The sequence below is a fragment of the Pelodiscus sinensis genome, chromosome 19 (assembly GCF_049634645.1).
Source record: "Pelodiscus sinensis isolate JC-2024 chromosome 19, ASM4963464v1, whole genome shotgun sequence".
NCBI classification, from domain to species: domain Eukaryota; kingdom Metazoa; phylum Chordata; order Testudines; family Trionychidae; genus Pelodiscus; species Pelodiscus sinensis.
The window spans coordinates 5,743,147-5,763,007 of record NC_134729.1 but is presented as its reverse complement, the minus strand read 5'-3'; the positions used below and the strand labels follow the sequence as shown (position 1 = coordinate 5,763,007).

The following is a 19,861-nucleotide window of genomic DNA, read 5'->3' as shown; positions in this document are numbered from 1 at the left end:
ATGCTGGACCAATGGGTTTTCACTTGCTGGTGTGAACAATAATAATTTAGGTCTGTTGCACTACAGATCAAGAAAACGCACACTTACATTGAAAGATACCATAGAAGAAATGGAATACAACAGTGGGGGAGCTCACACTAATCTCTAATTTTGCTCCAGGGCATCTCTGGAGTAACTCCATTAGAGTCAGTGGAATTACTCTGGATTTGCATAGGTGTAATTTAGAGCAAAATAATAGCCTACAGCCTAGAATGACCTGTTGAAGTTGTTCTTAAATAGATCTCTAGGGCACAACATAAACGACAACATCTATAAAGAAAATCCAGTGGAAGCAGTAGTCTGTCCTGAGGATAGTGATGGTACAGTCGCTGTGGGCTACATACACTTAGCCTCAAGTCAGCTACAAAATGTGACCATATCAGAGTTGTGTAGAAAATGAGACCTTAACTAAGCAGAAATGATCGTGATGAGGCCATTCAGATAAAAATCGTTTTCTGCAAATTACATCAATAGCACAGTCACAGTACAGCCCCCCTCCGCTCATCTACCTTCAGAACCACTCTGAGAGTTTCAGGTTCCTTAGAATGGGATGAAATCTATGATTTAAAGTCTTTTAAATAGCAAAAGTGGAATTCTGAAGAGTCCCTCTTCCCAGTGCTAAGAAAACTCAGTGGTTAAATTCACCCCCGTCTGCTTATATTCCACTTACTCTCAAATGTCAGGGCTTGGTGTGCATAAGCCATGTGCCAGCATTCTGTGTAGGATCTCATTTTATCCTAAGAGCATGAAGGGGGCAGCAATGTCTTGTTTCTGGAACTTGATATTGAGAGCTGTGATTATGCCTCTTATTTGTGAGTGACCTTGGGCAAGTCACTTAGCCCCTTAGTACTGGGCATAGAGAGGTTAAGAATACTTCACCAGAGAGCTGAGAAGTTTAATTACTGTTGTAAAGTCCTTTGAGTTCCTTAGATGTAAGGCGCAATACAAGTGCACAGGGTTATAAATATGAAGCATTATTACTGGGAATAACCTTCACCTGCTAAAACAGATTTCAGGTATTGACCATGGGTGTTTTTATCTTAATCTTTAGATGCTCGTGGGACATTTGCCTGAACTGACACTGTTGGAAAAAGGACTTTCCCCACTAAAATCCTGGCCCATTGACATTAATGACAAAACTCCCATTGACTTCAGTTGGACCAGAATTTCACCCTAGCTTTGTCTACAATTGATACTGTTAACATAATTTGGGTCAGAATAGAGTAAAAAGTATTAATGAAATATCAATATCCCCAAAGCTACAGATTTAGTATTTCTAGCAGGATAGCCTGTAACTTAAAGACCTGGAAGAGATTCTTGTCAAAAAGCCTGGTTACATGATTAAAACTTACAGTCCAGGTGGAGCGAAGATGACTTGTATGAACTATCATAGAATCATAGACTCATAGAACTGGACAGGACCTCAAGAGGTCATCGAGTCCAGTCCCCTGCCCTCACTATCTGCTAACCAAACAGGGTTGATTCCTCTCTGGTATTCTATTAATCTGCTTTGGTGGGTTCCCCTCTCTTCCCCCACCCCAGGTATAGCTTTTAGTTTAATGCTAAACAGTGGGTTTACAGATTACATAGCACAATAACAAAGGGGGCCATTTGTTCCAGCAGCAAAATGCCAGACTCATCAGACTTTGTGCATATGGAGTCTGGCCAAATTAGGGGTCTAGAGCACCCCCTCCACAGCTGCTTCTATAGCCAACGGTACCCCCCACTTTTGTGTACACATCTTCCACAATGGACAAATGTGGAGTTTATGTGGCATCATAGAATCCTAGAGTTGGAAGAGACCCCGGGCAGCCATCGAGTCCAACTCCCCAGCTAAAAGCAGGTATGAAGGGTTCTTCTGCACCAGAATGAATTTCATCCACATAGAACCAGTTTGCCCCCTACTGCAACATCAGCAAAGTGTTAATACTTATTTTGTCATTAGGGCCCATATGTGTTGATAAAGTTTAATGCTAAAAAGTGGTGTGTGTATATACTGATATAACACGGTCACTCAGACTAGTATAATCAGAGACGAAAAAAATGGTCATGAAGTCCCTACCTAATAAATGACATTTTAAAAAATAAATGTAAATCATGCTGTTGAGTCTGAGCCCCTTCCGTTCCCCCCACTGGGAGATTTTGAATTGTACCTGGTGTGGAATCAAGAGATTCACGTGCACTCAAAGCTGGGAAACAGTTTCACTTCAGCAAAATTGATGCAAGGGGATTAACTGTAACTGTGCTTCTTTGTAACCTTCTCCATTCTGTTTTGTTCTGACTTTGAGACAAGTGTTGATCCCCCCCTTATAGGACCAAAACAATCCCTTCAACCCCAAGGACAGTAATTTGAAATGTCTTTGCAAGTAGTTCTTTGCTTTTCTCTACTCCATAGTAATCTGCATTTTACAGAGCTTGCTCTGCTCTTAAATTATTCAGGAAATATGACAGTAATGCTATGAAACATGCATGCACTCTTGTCAATTGCCAATGCACAGTCTGCACACAAAAGCCATGTTCCCTCTCTCAGATTTTTTGAAAGTTGGTTATGGTTATAACTTGCACTGTCTTGAACTTGATTAGGAGTTGATTCCATTTATTCAGGTAAATGATTACAGGAAGAAAGAACATTTGTCCAGTCAGCATACCTACTCTACAACTCGTTGGGGATAGAACAGCTTGATAATATCTTAATAATTTTAAAATTCAGTTGTGTGATCACTATGGTCAGTGCACGTAGGAATGAAGTGAAATAAAGGGAGGGAAGGGAACTGGAAGGAAAGGTGCTGTGTATTTAGCATATATTTAGAGGGCCTGATGCTGATCTCATAACACTGTAAGTCTGTGGATTTTTACTGGCATAAAAATGTTTAGACTCAAACTAAAACCCTATTAATCATTGTATGGAAAACTTCATTCAGTAGAAGTACATGTGTATTTAACACTTTTACTGCCACACTGCCAGCTTGATAGAGCAACTAACAGCCAAATTGGAATCTTGATCAAGTATTATGTTAAATTTAAATTATCTCTAGATTTAGATTTAGTTATTCAGGGAGGGTATGTCTACACTACCCCGCTAGTTCGAACTAGCGGGGTAATGTAGGCATACCGCACTTGCAAATGAAGCCCGGGATTTGAATTTCCCGGGCTTCATTTGCATAAGCGGGGAGCCGCCATTTTTAAATCCCCGCTGGTTTGAACCCCGTGCAGCGCGGCTACACGGGGCTCGAACTAGGTAGTTCGAACTAGGCTTCCTATTCCGAACTACCGGTACACCTCGTTCCACGGTATGCCTACATTACCCTCCTAGTTCGAACTAGGAGGGTAGTGTGGACATACCCGGATAGTAATGGGGCCAAGCCACAAAGTTTGGGGTTGGGTCTTAATTTCTGGGATACATATCCAAGATTCTGGTTTCAGTCCATCTTTTTTCAGGACCAGTATAATTTTAGTGGGCATTTATAGGGAAAACTCATTGGGTTGCAGAGTGGCGTCACTTAAGTCAACGTAAAACACAACTACATCACTACTAATTATTTTGTTACATGAAATGTTTAAACATGAAATTATGCAGGAAGCAGTCAGGTTGAGAGACTGATTTAGACATGTCTCACTAGGGAGTTAAGCACACACTCTAACATTTTACATGAAGTGACTAGTACAAGAAACTGGGATCACTCATTATCTTAATTCCCCTAAGTTCTAAGAAGAGCGTTCCAGGACGGCAAATTACTGCCTTAATATATCTTATTTTGGGGAGAAGGGAGGGGCCAGTGTAGAGAATGGCTATTGAGGGCATTTTCATTAACAGTGATTTCTTTTCGGGAAACAGCTGTGATCTAGCAGCTTACGGAAGAGCTGAGACTTGGGTTCTGTTCTTGATTCCGACACCTGTTGTGCATGGGGAAACAGAGGCCCAAAGAGGCAAAATGACTTACAAGAGGTCATGCCAGCCAGTTGGTGACAGAATCAGGAACAGAAGAAGATCTTCAGCTTTCCAGTTCTGCGCTTAGACCACCGTCACTACATCGATGATAATGAAAATGCCTTAGGCAGCACAGAGTCATGTGGCGATTCCCACACCAGTTGCCTTCCTGACTCTATGTAAAGTACCTTGAGGCATGCCTAAAAAGTGCTACGAGTCCACATTGTTATTAATTACCATATGTTTATTGCTTATACCCTGACTTACAGAATGCCTGAAACCAGTGTGTTTAGCTAGGGCTTGGATTAGTGTTCCTCTTTTGACACCAGACATCAGGGGTGAAACAGTTTAAAATTTTAATTTACTAAAGGAACCCAAAATAGGAGAATTTTGATGAAATATTTAATAGCCCACTGGCCAGCCTATGTTAAAAGCACGAGAGCTTGGATTCTGCTGTGTGTCAGTCAGGAGAGGGCTTAGGGAAACACCACTCCAAATTCGTGAAAGACTCAAATGAGAGATGAGCTATGACCAAATAGCTCACCATTTCCTGTCTTCTTTGCTGCTGCGTGGAGAAGGGAATATGGCTTTTCTTTCTTCTTGAGCCTGCAATCCTGCATGCTCAGCTATTTGCCTGAGACAACATGGTTGGCCTTGCTTAGTCACAAATATGATTTTGATGTTGACACAGACTCATGGCGTAGTCGTAAGAGAGCAATTTTAGGGCTCGATCCTGCTCCCATTGAAGTCAGTGGCTCAAGATTCCCCACTGACCTCAGCGGGAGCAAGAAGCGGGCCCGTAAGTGACCACAGCCTTGTTTTAAAGTGGGGAATGGCCATAAAGGCCACTGGCTGAGAAATTCCTCTAAATCCACAAGCAGTGTTCTCCTTGGAACTGGCTTTGAACAGTTAGTCAGGCAAACACCTATTGGTTATCGTGAAGAGAGTTTGAGCCCAGCCTCTCTCAGTAACATTGTTTTTTCCCTTTGGCAACCAAAATTTATTTGTAAGTAATTCTGGGACTCATGCATACACAAACACAAACCCGCAGGCAAACCAAAGCCAAAATCAGCAGATCCGAAAAGAACTTGCCCTGTTTTTAAAATAAACAGGATCTCAACAGATGAACGTAAGAACGGCCACACTGGGTCAGACCAATGGTCCATCTAACCCAGTATCCAGTGGGCTTCTAAACAGAATTTTTAGCCACTTGAAATAAGTTCACTGCAAACTCTAGTCTAAACTAAAAGCCACAGACCTGTCAGTGGCCTCGCCTCCTATTCCCCCCGAAAAACAGCTGTATTGATGCTTGCTGCCTACTGTCTTCTGTTTTATACTAAAACCTTCTCCCACCCTTCCAACGCAGGTGGTTGTCAACGCCCTGGTTGGCGCTATCCCTTCCATTATGAATGTGTTGTTGGTCTGCCTTATCTTCTGGCTGATTTTCAGCATTATGGGGGTTAACCTGTTTGCTGGGAAATACCATTACTGCTTTAACGAGACCTCCGAGGAACGCTTTGAAATAGAGATAGTGAACAACAGGACCGATTGTGAAGCGTTGATGCCGCCCAACTCCACTGAGATCCGATGGAAGAATGTGAAAATTAACTTTGACAATGTTGGGGCAGGATACCTGGCTCTTCTCCAAATTGTAAGTTTTGCCTTCCCCACCTCCCAACCCACAGTAGATGTTAGGCCTTCTCACCCTCTCAGTCACTGGGCTCTTTCCTCTTGTGCTCCTAATGCAACACTCCAGTTGATTTCCGTTTGTATGGGGTCCGGCCATTGAGCCTTGCTTTGGCATAACCTGCACATTTGGCCCTGGCTGGGATGCTCTGGCCCTGGCTGGGGTGCTCTAGCCCTGTATTCCCAGAGAGCTCTATCCAGTCTATTTTAAAAAAAAAATTGCACCACTTAATGCAATTTTTAGGATCCCACCCAAGCCTGAATTTAATGAGGCAGCAATAAAACGTCTTGAAAAAAGTTTCTGAAGCTCTCTGCTTCATGGGAATGAGGCCTATAAAACCAGACCTGCCACAGATAAATGATGAAGAGAAAGCAAGACAGTGACTTCTCCTCATGCGATTGTGTACCACACAGCTAAGCTATGTGACTTATTTCAAATTACTTGCCTCTAAAAGAACGTGTGCTTTTCTTCACTAGGCTACTTTCAAGGGCTGGATGGACATCATGTATGCAGCAGTAGATTCCAGAAAGGTAAAATATGATCCCTGCCGACCCCTCCTCCGAACTCCCACTCTTATTCTTAAGTTGTGTTTAGTATTGTTTAAATCAAAATGGCCGCTGCGCTGTGCTGATCAGCTGATTGTCTGCACAGCGCGGCAGTCTAGACAGGAATCTGCTGACCCCAGCACCCTTCGTCGGCAGATCCTGTAAGCCTCGTTTCACGAGGCATAAAGGACCTGCTGATGAAGGGTTCCGGGGTCGGCAGATCCTTGTCTAGACTGCCGCGCTGTGCAGACAATCAGCTGATCGGCACAGCGTGGCGGCCATTTTGATTTAAATGAAGCGGCGATTATTTAAATTGCCACTTCATTTCCCTTTGCCGCCCTGCCTAATCTACATGGCTCCGTTGACGGAGCCAAGTAGTCTAGATACACCCTATTTGCTGTTGTGATCACTAGGTTGCATTTCCTGCAGTCACAGCATTGGTGTTCATTAATGAATGTTGCACCGCAGTGATTCTCAACCAGAGGTCTGGGGCTCCCTAGGGGGCCTGGAGCAGGTTTCAGGAGGGGTCCATCAAGCAGGGCCAGCATTAGACTTGTGGGGGCCCAGGGCAGAAATCAAAGCACTACACCATGTGCTGAAGTTTGAGACCCCAAGTCTTGCCACCCTGAGCTGAAGCTGATGGGCACCTTAGTGTCATGGGGCCTCCTGTGGCGAGGGGCTCGGGACTGAGCCTGGCTTTTATATGTAGAAAACCAGTTTTTGTGGCTCAGGTAGGCCATGGATTTTTATAGCATGTTTGGGCGAACTCAGACAGAAAAAGGTTGAGAACCTCTGTAATGCAGAACCTAAAGAGCACAATCACGGCAGGAGAATGCCAGCAGAGAAGGAGGGCAAGGGAATGTTTATTTCATTATTGGCCACAGAGTGGGGGAGCACCTTGGGAAGGAAGGGCATAAAGCTGCCCCTCCACAGATCCTTTGGCCACACCTTGGCCCTATTCCATCCCATGGCAGGAATATTAGCTGTAGAGTTGCAATGCACTTCTACCCAGCCCAGGCTTACAGGTATACTCCAGGGCTGCGTCTAGATTGGCATGATTTTCCGGAAATGCTTTTAACGGATAAGTTTTCCGTTAAAAGCATTTTCGGAACAGAGCGTCTAGATTGGCACAGACGCTTTTCCGCAAAAGCACTTTTTGCGGAAAAGCGTCCGTGCCAATCTAGACGTGCTTTTCTGCAAAAAAGCCCTGATCGCCATTTTTGCAATTGGGGATTTTTTGTGGAAAACAAATCTGAGCTGTCTACACTGGCCCTTTTGCACAAAAGCTTTGCACAAAAGGAACTTTTGCCTGAACGGGAGCAGCATAGTATTTCCGCAAGAAGCACTGATTTATTACAGTAGGAAGTCAGTGCTTTTGCGGAAATTCAAGCAGCCAGTGTAGACAGCTGGCAAGTTTTTCCGGAAAAGCGTCTGATTTTCCAGAAAAACTGGCCAGTCTAGACACAGCCCAGCTGCGTGGCACCCAGGATGTACTTGCACGGTGCCACAGTAGAGTAAACACCAACATTCATTTTTTCTTAGTTTCAAGTAAAAACCTTTTGTTTCAGTCAGCGAGGGAACTCCCAAATGTGTTGTCCATAGAGCCAGAAAATGAAACTGACTTTAAAAAGAACAAGGAAAAAATGACGACAGTGAGGTCACTGTTCCATGCTGGATGAAAGACAAGAAAGCAAACAGAATGAATGTGGGTGGGAAAGAAGAATAGTTAAAAAGTTTTTGTTTTCACTGTTTCCTTATTGGAAGTGCTTACTATTTTTAAATGCAAGAGATCAGTTCCCACACTGACTTTACAGTCCCTCTCTGATTTGCAAATCACTGTATATTTTGTGGGCCTGATTTTACAGAAGGGCTGAGCTCGTCAAACTCTAGTTGAAGTTGACGGGAACTGTGAATCTACCACACTTCCAAAAATTAGGCTTTTTAGCTTTGCTAATGGTTTGAAGGTTGGTAATTAGGTTCATCGAAGAAGTTTGTGTATTAACATTGAAATGTTCTCCACTTGGCCAGCATTCTTTCCTGGGTCTCTAGAAGCTCCGTAAATCAAGAAAGATACTGAGGCTCCCTAGTGAAATGCGTAACTGACTCAGAGCTGTGACTAGCCCTTCCCTCAGAGTCCTGTCTCAGGAGATACTTGCTTCGGTGCATAACCATGGATGGGTTCTCTGATGGCATTTTCTTGGTTGCTCCAAAGCCCTAGGGAGAAATATGGAAAAAAGAGGACTCCAGGACTACAGTTATATAACCTGTGTGGTGAAGGTGCTAGCTTGGTAAAAGATTTACAGATACTTTCTCCTCTAGGTTACCAGCTTAAATCTGGCCCAGATTGGTTGTGATCGTAAACTCATCCTCTCTGATTGCTATTTGATGGCCCCTATGTGAAAAAGATTTTGGGTGGGACTGGGTCTGGTTCCTGCTTCTCACTATTCAAGTTGGCAGCTTGTTGCAACCAGAAGGGCAAAGATTTGACTGTAGGTCCTTGAGCGGTGCTGATAGGAGCTCTGCAGGGAGCACATGCTGCCAGGCAGGGACCTTTTACCAGCACAAAATTAACATGGAAAAAAAGAGAAAGGTAGAAAAGTCCCAGAAGAGCCACATGCCACCTTCCAAGGCTAACACAGGCACTTGAAGTAAGACAGCAGCTCTTTGTACCAATACTTTATACTGTCTTTGCAATGTCTGTTTCTCTCCCCATCCCCTCATTCAGCAAGAAGAGCAACCCAAGTACGAGGACAACATCTATATGTATATCTACTTTGTAATCTTCATCATCTTTGGCTCCTTTTTCACCCTGAACTTGTTTATTGGTGTCATCATTGATAACTTCAATCAACAAAAGAAAAAGATAGGTCCACTTTTTTTATTGGTTAAAGAGGCAGGTTTGGTCTGTTGGCAGGATAAATCATGGATTTTAAGGCCAGGATACTCCTGCATAATTCAACCCTAGAACTTCACTCAGTGTTTCCGGTGTTGTACTTCAATTCTAGAAACAGGGGTGGGGAACCTAAGGCCCAGGAGCCTGATGTGACCCCTGGCTTACCTGGATCTGGCCCCTAAGGCTTAGGTCTCCTTCCCCAGCATTGGGGAGCACACGCTGGTGCCAGGCCCTCTCCCTGCCGTCGCCCCACTGCAGGGTTGGAGCATACAAAATCTACCAACCCGGGCCTCCGTAGGCTCTGGTGTGCGAGGGGAATGTGGGGAGAGTTTTTCTGCTTCTCAGTCAGGGGCCATGTCAGTAAGGGGTTTTTCTTCTTTTTGCTTTTCACTTGTGGGCAGCCCCTGACAGATTTTTCTGTGGGTCAGTGGCTCCCGACCCAAGAAAGGGTCTCCACCTCTGTCTCAGAACTTAGTATTGTAGCCTGTTTGTGACTTTTAATAACCCTTATCGACTTGCTCTCAATCCCTGTTTATAGAAGACGGGACAAAAGACGTTGCAGTAAAAAAGAAGCAGTTTAATTTTTGGCCAGACTTTAGTGAGGTTCAGAAAAGTTGTACTGGCCCCCTAAACACACCTTGCTTCTTATCCATGGTTATTTGTTCTCATCGGGTACGTCTACATTTGCTCCCTAGTTGGGACTAGGGATGCAAATGTAGGCGACCAAAATTGCTAATGAAGCGAGGATTTAAATATCCCAGGCTTCATTAGCAAGATCTCACCCGGCGCGCTAGTCGGAATCACAGCTGATTTGAACCAAAAAACGAGGAGTAACGTTAGTTCGAACCAAGGGCTTTGGTTCGAACTACCGTGTCCCGGAGCGCACTTCCTGGTTCGAATCAGCTGTGATTCAGACTAGCGTGCCGGGCGAGATCTTGCTAATGAAGCGTGGGATATTTAAATCTCCGCTTCATTAGCAATTTCGGTCACCTACATTTGCATCCCTTGTCCGAACTAGGGATGCAAATGTAGATGTACCCACCATGTCTTTATTTCAGCCCTTCTGTTCCAACCAAGTGCAAAGTACTACACTTAGGAGAGAAAAATCAAATGCACAAATACAGAATGGAAAATAACTGGCTAGGCAACAGTGCTGCAGGAAAGGATGTGGTGGGTTATAGTGGATCGATCACAAAAGGTATGTCTACATAGCAAAGTTATTTTGAAATAACAGCAGTCATTTCGAAACAACTTTCCTAGGGTATGTATACACTGCCACTCTAGTTAAAGCTCCTAATTCGAATTACCTAGTCCATGCCGTGTGTAGCTGCGGGCAGGGAGTTTGAACTACGGGGCATTTAAAAATGGCGGCGCCCTGGAACATGCAAATAAAGCCTGGGATATTTAAATCCCGGGCTTCATTTGCAAGTTCGAATGCCTACATTAGCCACCCTAGTTGCAACTAGGGTGGCAATGTAGACATACCCCTAGTGTCTACACAGCCATTCCCTTATTTCGAAATTAATTCGAAATAGCAGAGGGCTTATTTCGAAATTGGTAAACTGTCCTCTTTATAACAACATTTGAACATCCCATTTTTTCAGCCTTTCTTCAAATGCAGTGCCCCAAACTGGGCACAGCTCTCCAGATTAGGTCTCACCAGTGTTGAACAAAACAGAACAAAATATATTCTATGTCCTTCTGGACCCTATCTCTGCCCTCAAGCATATCTACCTCTCCCCCTAGCTTAGTGTCATCTGCAAACTTGCTGAGGGTGCAATCCATCCCCTCATCCAGGTCATTAATAAAGATATTGATCAAAATCGGTCCTAGAACCGAACCTTGGGGCACTCCGCTAGAAACCGACTGCCATCCTGACATCGAGCCGTTGATCACTACCCGCTGGGCCCATCTTTCTATCCATCTTGCACAAGAGGTTTTTGCATAAGAGCTGTTCTTCTTCATTTTTTCAGGAAGAACATCTCTTGCACAAAAACGGCTCCTAATTACGTATGCAAATGAAGCACGACGATATGCTAATCTGCGGTTCATTTGCATAGGCTTTTGCGGAAGAGGGAAGCTGTGTAGACGTAGCCTTAGAGAATACAGCTGGGACATGCCAGAAGGCTTCCCTGCCTCTTTTTTCTTTTGCTCCAAGCCTGAAGTGAGGAAGTTCCACAGTTGAAGCAGCCACCAATCTGTGTTTGCAGATGATCTGCAAGCAGGGTAACTTGCAGCACAACCTCAATAATTTTGGGTTCTGCTACAAATTTGTTCTGCTACAAATTTTTTCTATCTAAAAATACGTACCCCCAGTTTCCCCCTGGCACATAGCCTGGCAGCTGAGCCTGTACTGTGATCCCTTTCCCTGAATGTGCATGGATTGATTATAACCAGCTTTCTTTTTTCTCCCGTTTTACTTTGGAGGTCAGGATATCTTCATGACAGAAGAGCAAAAGAAGTACTACAATGCCATGAAAAAACTGGGCTCAAAGAAACCTCAGAAACCTATTCCCCGGCCTCTGGTGAGTTTGTGATTTAATTGGAGTGAAAGGAACAGAGGTGGGGCTGATTTTCAACAGGGCTCAGCCCTCTACACCAGCACCTTTTGCTTTCAGGGTTCATTCTAGACTCCACACTGACTGGTTACACTGCAGGGCTGTGTCTAGACCGCATCCCTTTTCCATAAAAGGGATGCAAATTAGACACATCGCAATTGCAAATGAAGCGGGGATTTAAATCCCCCCCGCTTCATTTGCATAAAAATGGCTGCCGCTTTTTTCCGGCTCAGAGCTTTGCTGGAAAAAAGCGCCAGTCTAGACACGGATCTTTCGGAAAATAAAGCCTTTTCCGAAAGATCCCTTATCCCTTATCCCTTATTTTTACGGAAAAGGGATGCAGTCTAGACACAGCCCAGGTGTAATAGTCCGAGAAAGCCATTGTGTATCTTACTTGATTTGCCAGCTGGAGCCAGTCCTGAGAGGTTTAGCCTCTGAGAAGGAGAGGAAGGATGGTACAGTGGTTACAATGTTATCCTGAGATACAGGAGTCCTACATCCAATTGTTCCTTTTACTACATTCATCTCTCTGTGCCTTTGCTCTCCATCTCTAAATGGGGATTAATAGCACTGGCCTTCAAGCTCTCACAGAGCATGGATGTGCTGGTGATAAGATTTGGCAGCCTGTAGGACTGGTAATTACATTTCCTGCTTTGGGGGTGTAACTGATTGCACGTTGCAAAGTCAGTGTTTTCTCTCCAGTCTGTAGGCACTAAAATAGTGGGTAGAACACCCCAAAAGAGGGATATTGGGTTTGGTGGACCAGTGGCAAATGTTGTCCCTTTATCTAACTCTGATGTGGCCCTTGACAGAGGAGGAAGACACTCCCCACATTCTTTTCACACCCCTGAGCCTATGGGGGTCCAGGCTAGTAAATGTTGTGTGCTCCAGGCCTGCGGTAGGGTGTTGAGGGTTGGAGCGCCAGTGCGAGCTCCCCAGTGCTATAGAAGGAGAGCCCTGAGCCTTAGGGGCTAGATCTAGGCAAGCCAGGGGCCCCATCTGGCCCCAGGGCCGTAAGTTCCCCACCCCAATCTGGTAGGCTTGTTTGCTAAACAAGCATCAGTGGATGCTAAAACTTTACTTTGTGTGTTTTTCCCCCTCCCCCCCATCCGTGGCTTCTCTCCTGTAATGCAGAACAGCATCCAGGGAGCCGTCTTTGACTTTGTCACTCAGCAAGCGTTTGATATCATCATCATGATGCTCATCTGCTTCAACATGGTAACCATGATGGTGGAGACGGACACACAGAGTGATAAGATGTCGGACATCCTCTGGTGGATCAACCTGGTGTTCGTCATTGTCTTCACCTGTGAGTGCGTGCTGAAGATGTTTGCCTTGCGGCACTATTATTTCACCATCGGATGGAACATTTTTGACTTCGTGGTCGTGATTCTGTCCATCATCGGTAAGTGGAGTGGCCCGTGGGAGCATGTGGGGTGCCGTGGCTCCCCTGACAAGCACGTTGGTCAAGGCCGCCATCACTCGAAGTAGATGTCTGCACGATGGGGTGACATGGAATGCGGCCCAGTAGTTAGAGAGAGACACAGGAGTCAAGATTTCCAGCTCTAGGAGGAGAGCGTGATCTAGTGGTTAAAGCAAAAGATTGGGAGTCAAGATTCTGGTGTTTCTCTGCCCTGCCGCTCACTTACTGCGTAAGATACTTTTCCACATCTCCAACAGGAAAATAACCTGCTTCCCTGGAGGCTTCATTCATTAACGAGAGCAGCGTTTCTTAAGGTATGTTCTGTGGCATACCAGTGTTCTGCGAGGCAGTTGGAGGTGTGCCACTGCAGAACAGAGTTCAAAATGGCCGTCTTTAAAAGGGCAATGGCCTGCTTTCCTGATAAAAGGGCAAACTGCTTGGTTTTTTTTTTGCTTAACAACTTCTTTTCCCGTCCTTTTTTGTTTGTTTGTTTTGCTCAACAACTTTTCCCTGGGGGCTTTTTTATGGTCAACAACTTTTCTCCCCTTTTTTGTTTTTTTGCTCAACAAAAAAATCTTTGGTAGTCCCCATAAAAAAAAAGATTGTTTAGTGTTCCTCGGTCTTAAACAGTTTAAGAAACCTCTAGGCCAGTGTTTCTTAAACTGTTTAAGACCGAGGAACACTAAACAATCTTTTTTTTTATGGGGACTACCAAAGATTTTTTTGTTGAGCAAAAAAACAAAAAAGGGGAGAAAAGTTGTTGACCATAAAAGAAGCCCCCAGGGAAAAGTTGTTGAGCAAAACAAACAAACAAAAAAGGACGGGAAAAGAAGTTGTTAAGCAAAAAAAAAAACCAAGCAGTTTGCCCTTTTATCAGGAGAGCAGGCATTGCCGTTTTAAAGGCGGCCATTTTGAACTCTGTTCTGCGGCGGCACACCTCCAACTGCCTCGCGGAACACTGGTATGCCACAGAACATACCTTAAGAAACGCTGCTCTCGGCAAAGTATTCTTTGGTTTTTGTCCTCGGTCAATGAGGGATTTACAGCTTCTGGATTCCAGTTTGGATTGGAATTAATGGCTGAAACTGGGCTTTTTGTTCTTAGATTTGTGTTTCTTTAGTGGCAGATGCATACATTTATTCCAGAGTCACTTGACAATGGGTGTTCAACCTGTTAGAAAGCCCCCCCTATTTTTGGAATAAGCTGGCTCGAAGCGTAGAGAATGTCCTGCAGCCCCAAATCAGGGTCAGCTTTTGTTTCTGACACTTTTGTTTCTGACACCATTCCATTGATTTCAAGGACAGCTTAAATACTAAAGCCAGGAGCCTCATAAATTGCAAGGGAATGTGGGCCCACAGGCTAATACAATGTGGACTCTACTTGGTTCCCCTTCTCCAGACCTCTTTCATTTAGTTTAATAATTCTTGCCCCTTAAGATCAAGGAGATGTAAGTCCAAATGCCTTCCTGGCTTGGAACCTTAAAATCCCAAGAAGGGCTGCCAGTTTCAGCCCTTAGCTGCCTAAATTGGGGCCCCCAGAAATTGAGGCACGCCGAACAAGAGGTCCCCCGTGGAAGTTTGAGCCAGTTTTTCTATCCTAGCACTGCCAGCGTTCCCTGGCTTGCTTCTGGTAAACAGCGGTGATTGCAGGTGTTTCCATTATCAATAACGTTTTCCCCTGCCCTCTTCTTTAGGAATGTTCCTGGCTGATATCATTGAGAAGTATTTTGTGTCACCCACTCTCTTCCGAGTCATCCGACTGGCCCGTATTGGCCGCATCCTGCGACTGATCAAAGGGGCCAAGGGGATCCGCACCTTGCTTTTTGCCTTAATGATGTCCTTGCCTGCCTTGTTCAACATTGGCCTCTTGCTGTTCCTGGTCATGTTTATCTTCTCCATCTTTGGCATGTCAAACTTCGCCTACGTAAAGCATGAGGCCGGCATCGATGATATGTTCAACTTTGAGACCTTCGGCAACAGCATGATCTGTTTGTTCCAGATCACCACCTCGGCAGGCTGGGATGGCTTGCTGTTGCCTATCCTGAACCGGCCGCCGGATTGTGACCTAGATAAGGAGCACCCCGGGAGCAGCTTCAAGGGAGATTGTGGTAATCCCTCTGTGGGGATCTTTTTCTTTGTCAGCTACATCATCATCTCCTTCCTGATCGTGGTCAACATGTACATCGCCATCATTCTGGAGAACTTCAGTGTGGCCACGGAGGAGAGTGCTGACCCGTTGAGTGAGGACGACTTTGAAACCTTCTATGAGATCTGGGAGAAGTTTGACCCTGATGCCACACAGTTCATTGAGTACTGCAAGCTGGCAGACTTTGCAGATGCTTTGGAGCACCCACTCCGTGTTCCTAAGCCTAACACTATCGAACTCATTGCCATGGACTTGCCAATGGTAAGCGGGGACAGGATTCACTGCCTGGACATCCTGTTTGCCTTCACCAAACGTGTGCTGGGGGACAGTGGGGAGCTGGACATCCTGAGGCAGCAGATGGAGGAAAGGTTTGTGGCATCCAACCCTTCCAAAGTGTCTTACGAGCCCATCACAACCACGCTCCGGCGCAAGCAAGAAGACGTCTCGGCAGTGGTTATCCAGAGGGCTTACAGGGTTCGCCTAGCAAAACGGGGCTTTATTTGCCGGAAGTCTGCCTCTACTAAGCTTGAAAACGGAGGAACAAACCGGGAGAAAAAAGAAGGCACCCCATCCACCGCATCCCTCCCATCCTATGACAGTGTAACTAAACCTGAAAAGGAGAAACAGCTGCGGGTGGAGGAAAGAAGACGAGAGCGAGCAAAAAGACAAAAAGATTTAAAGGAATCCAAGTGTTGAGACAAACAGAAATATTGTACAAATTTTAAAAAATTTGAAAGCAGAAAGATTGTTTACAAACTTTACAAAATGTATCAGTACGGAACAGCTAAGGAGACACCTGAAGATCTTATACCAAACATAGTCTGCTTACTGTGTGACAAAGTTGCATCTAAAAGCAGTGATGCACTACTTGTTTAAAGGACCCTTCTAAATGAACATTTAAAAAGAAAAAAAAGGGATTTTCTATTGTTTGGGCAGGTGGCTACTGCATGTTCCACATCAATCAATGCAACTTGGGACAAAGTAAATAAACACACACACACACTAAAAACAAAAACGAAAAAAAAACCTGCTGCGTGGATTAATATATCTTCCAAAGCAGCCAAAATTGATTTTATTTTCTCATTTTGTTGATTATCAAAAGAAAACCCAGAAGTCACAATGTTAAAGGGGTTTGTTTGTTCATGCAAAACTAATTTGCATTCCTGCATTTAGTTAAGCAGCAAAAAAGAAAAAAAAACAGCAAAACAAAAATGGAACAGACACAAAAAAAGAAAGAAACAAAAAGCCACCCATTTAGCCCATGCCATTTGATTATCATAGTTTATTTGATATTTATTATCTGCATACTACTTTCTACATGGGCTTTACTTGGTTTGGGAGATGGGGTAATCAGGTATCTTCAGCCTGGAAATTTGCTCAGGCTGAGTCAAAAAAAATCGTGCTTGTTCAATGCATAGAAATGATTTGCATGATGGCATGCGGTGACCAGGAATCATGCATGAAGAATCATTAAACCACAAGACACTCAATACTCTTCCACGACAGTTGGTTAAGCCATACGTTCGAGGCACTCCACTGACTACTACACACCGTATTTGGAGGCTAACCTTAAATATAATCATGCCCTTCACCGGTATTTACGAATTCATAACAATCTCTTTCATACACCCTCCAGTAGGAAAAACAAAAACAAAACAAGCAGATTAAATCTGTGTGTGCGAGCGTGTATGTGTGCGTGTGTATGTCTCACAACCTGTCCTTTCCATCCAGCCATCTTTTGTGCATTTAAACAAATGAGTCATACAGAAAGAAAAACCTAAATGTTGCTCCAGATCCCATCTGAGTGGAGAATAATATAAAAATCAAGAATGGCACTGCAAAACCAAAATCTAGAGCTTAAAAAATACCAGTCAATAAAAGTTCATTTGTATGCTGTAACATTTATTATTATTCAGCATTCATTCTGCAGCAGACACTTTTTAGTGTAGAGATAACAGTGCTATGTAGCAAGTAGCATATTGTCTCTGCAGGTGCAATTTTGGGAACTTGTATAAAGCAATCGCAAATGGTGGACATGTAACTCACAGAGTTTAGTTGTGTCCCATTTTCACCAGAGTTGTTGCGGTCTTGGGGTGATAACAAGGGCTGGAACCCAGTAGGATTTGTGAAACGCTGGAGGCTTCTTTACCTTCTTCCAACATTGCTACTTTTTGCAGCTTGCACTTTGATGCTGCATGGTTTTCCATGCTTCTGTAGCCACGAGGTTTTTAAACAAAGTGGAACACATTACAGTGGACAACACAAGAGCAATGTGACATGGGGCACGGTGCTGAATGCTGAAGGCCAGGTGTCTGATGTCATGTGCCTTCACTTTCTTTCCATTTCACATGTTGGTGTACAGTGGTAACTAAAAGGTCCTGCAGATTTGGGTAGACATGGAGCTACTTCTCAGTTATTCTCATCACGGAGTGGTAAATCATTCTGTGGCAATGTCACCAAGAAAGCTCAAACATTAGTGTTTCTTCATAAGGAAATGAGACCATTTAATATTCTGTATGTGTCCTCCTCAATCAATAAGCCAGCTGTCATCACCGCTCCAGGTGATATTTTCTTCAAAGCAGCCTTGGGGAATAGATCTTGCCAAGGGGAAGAGGTAGCAATGCACTAAAACAAGACTGTTTTCCAGCTGCAGCTTGTGTACTGGTAATCATGTTGCTGACACTTTACATTTTGAAAGGGGGCGGGGGTTATGATATCAGTGCACTGAATCTGTAGTGTAAAATGAAGAGAAACAGGATGACTGAATGTAGACCAAATAAAATGTATCTTTAAAAGGGCAAAAATAAGACAGCAGAACTGTTAGATGACAGGAGGAAGTTTGGATTATATAATCTCACAACCCAGATGACAAGTGTAATTTTAAAAAAGCAATTCAACAGCCATCTATGCCAAGTTGGACTGTATAAATGCATAGTCTAGCCCTTATGATGTCAGTGGAGGAGTTCTTCTGTACTGGTGAACACAATGAAGGACCATTTCAACCCTGTTAGATTTACCCCACTTACTACTAGGCTATGATGTATAATTAAGATGAAAACTACATACATATGTACAGGCTACATTGTAAACAGCACAAAAAAAGCTGAAAAGTGTGATTGAACTTTTTAAGAGAATATTATAAATACTGTAATATATCAGTTTATTTTATCGGCATGCCTTTTTGTAAATACAAAAATTAAATAGAACGGCTTCTGGCTTATGCCATTGTCCATGTTTATTTTTAATTTTTAAAATATTTTCCTTAGATTTTTAGATGTTGTCAGCCAATGTACATTCCCTACCCCCCAAAACAACACTATACCCACAAGTAGATTTCAAAAAAGCTTTAGCGCAAATTATCTTTACAATGACAAAATATGTTTTTGTTATTCTAATGTGCAATAAGTTCTCTGACCATTTCTATGCAAGATTTGGCTAAACTACATAATTGTTCTTAAGTTGGGCTATCAGTCTGTACCGAAAGGGTGGTACATTTACTGCTGACGCTGATGCTGGCAATTTCATTTAGCTACTGGAGTCATTTTAAGTAAGACTTCCCTGCGATCTTTCTCCCTTTCACTTTTTAACTCTTAAGCTATCAGTCTCATTGGATCAAAAAGGCCATCAGTCTTTCTGAAAAATAAAACCAACAGTTTCCTGAACTAATCACGGATAGCAGAGTCCATCCTCTTGCTTACATGAAAACTTAATTTTTTTGTTTTGTTTTTAAACATTTCCTTTTGTGTAGCAAATAGCTCCCTCAGCCACAGTTCGCTGGTGCTGAGAGAATTGGTCTGCATCTTTGGGAACCTTCATACCGTGAGGTTGAGGCTGGAAAGGAAGTTTTTGTCTCAAATAAAGCAGTCTGGATAGCTTCATACACCATCTCATTGCATAGAAATGCAGACATGGTGTGTGTGTGTAAGGGTTTGTGTGGGGCAGGGTTGTAAGAAGATCCTTGATGAGGAATTTTTATTCCAGATTCAAGGTTATGCGAATAAAGCAATAGGCTGCTTTTGGATTAAAATGCATTGCCGGAAGAGTTAGGCTGTAACAAGTGGCTTCCTTCCGCTTTATCCCCCAGCATATGTAAAATCCTTCCTGGTGTTTTGGTTCATGTATTACCCTTTTCTTAAAAGGGCAGGGGAGAGGGAAAAGAGGCAAAAAGAAAGATCAGTTCAATATGCTTTACTCACTTTTCTGGTCTATTTTCACTTTTAAAAAAAATACAGCCACTCATGTGGAAGAATAAGAAAAAAATAAAGCCATGAGCTGGCGAAACAGACACTACTCCCAGGCTTTTGCATTATTTAGTTTTCTGCTGTAACAAATGTGGGTTTCTGCTGTAACAAATGTACCAGACCAATACCGAAGATCTGCGTATTGGCGACTAAATGGTGGCTCACCCTGCCCTAACACAAACAGGATTAAAAATCACAATCGTACGAGGCAAAAGACAAAAGAAATACACATTACCCGTTTTAACTGTACAAGGTAAGAGTGTCCTAGCCTCCCACTTATATGAGTGGTTCCCCCAGGCTCACCTTCATTTTTGCGGGGATCTCTCTCTCTCTCTTTTTTTTTAAGTGAATAAAAGAGGTACAAGTAGGACTGAACTTGTGTGGCAGGGGAAGCTCGTGGAA

The 19,861-nt window shown here is 43.7% G+C and overlaps 1 protein-coding gene across 1 annotated transcript in view; it reads left to right on the top strand.

The window, feature by feature from the left end:
• The window catches only part of SCN8A (sodium voltage-gated channel alpha subunit 8), a 128,814-nt gene extending 111,151 nt beyond the window's left edge, over nt 1-17,663 (top strand). The window contains exons 22-27 of the mRNA XM_025188719.2: nt 5,334-5,618; nt 6,131-6,184; nt 8,925-9,062; nt 11,513-11,617; nt 12,785-13,055; nt 14,767-17,663. Coding sequence (XP_025044504.2) covers nt 5,334-5,618; nt 6,131-6,184; nt 8,925-9,062; nt 11,513-11,617; nt 12,785-13,055; nt 14,767-15,914 — 2,001 coding nt within the window. The 3' untranslated portion in view covers nt 15,915-17,663. The remainder of the gene's footprint in view (nt 1-5,333; nt 5,619-6,130; nt 6,185-8,924; nt 9,063-11,512; nt 11,618-12,784; nt 13,056-14,766) is intronic.
• Nucleotides 17,664-19,861: the final 2,198 nt, after the last annotated feature.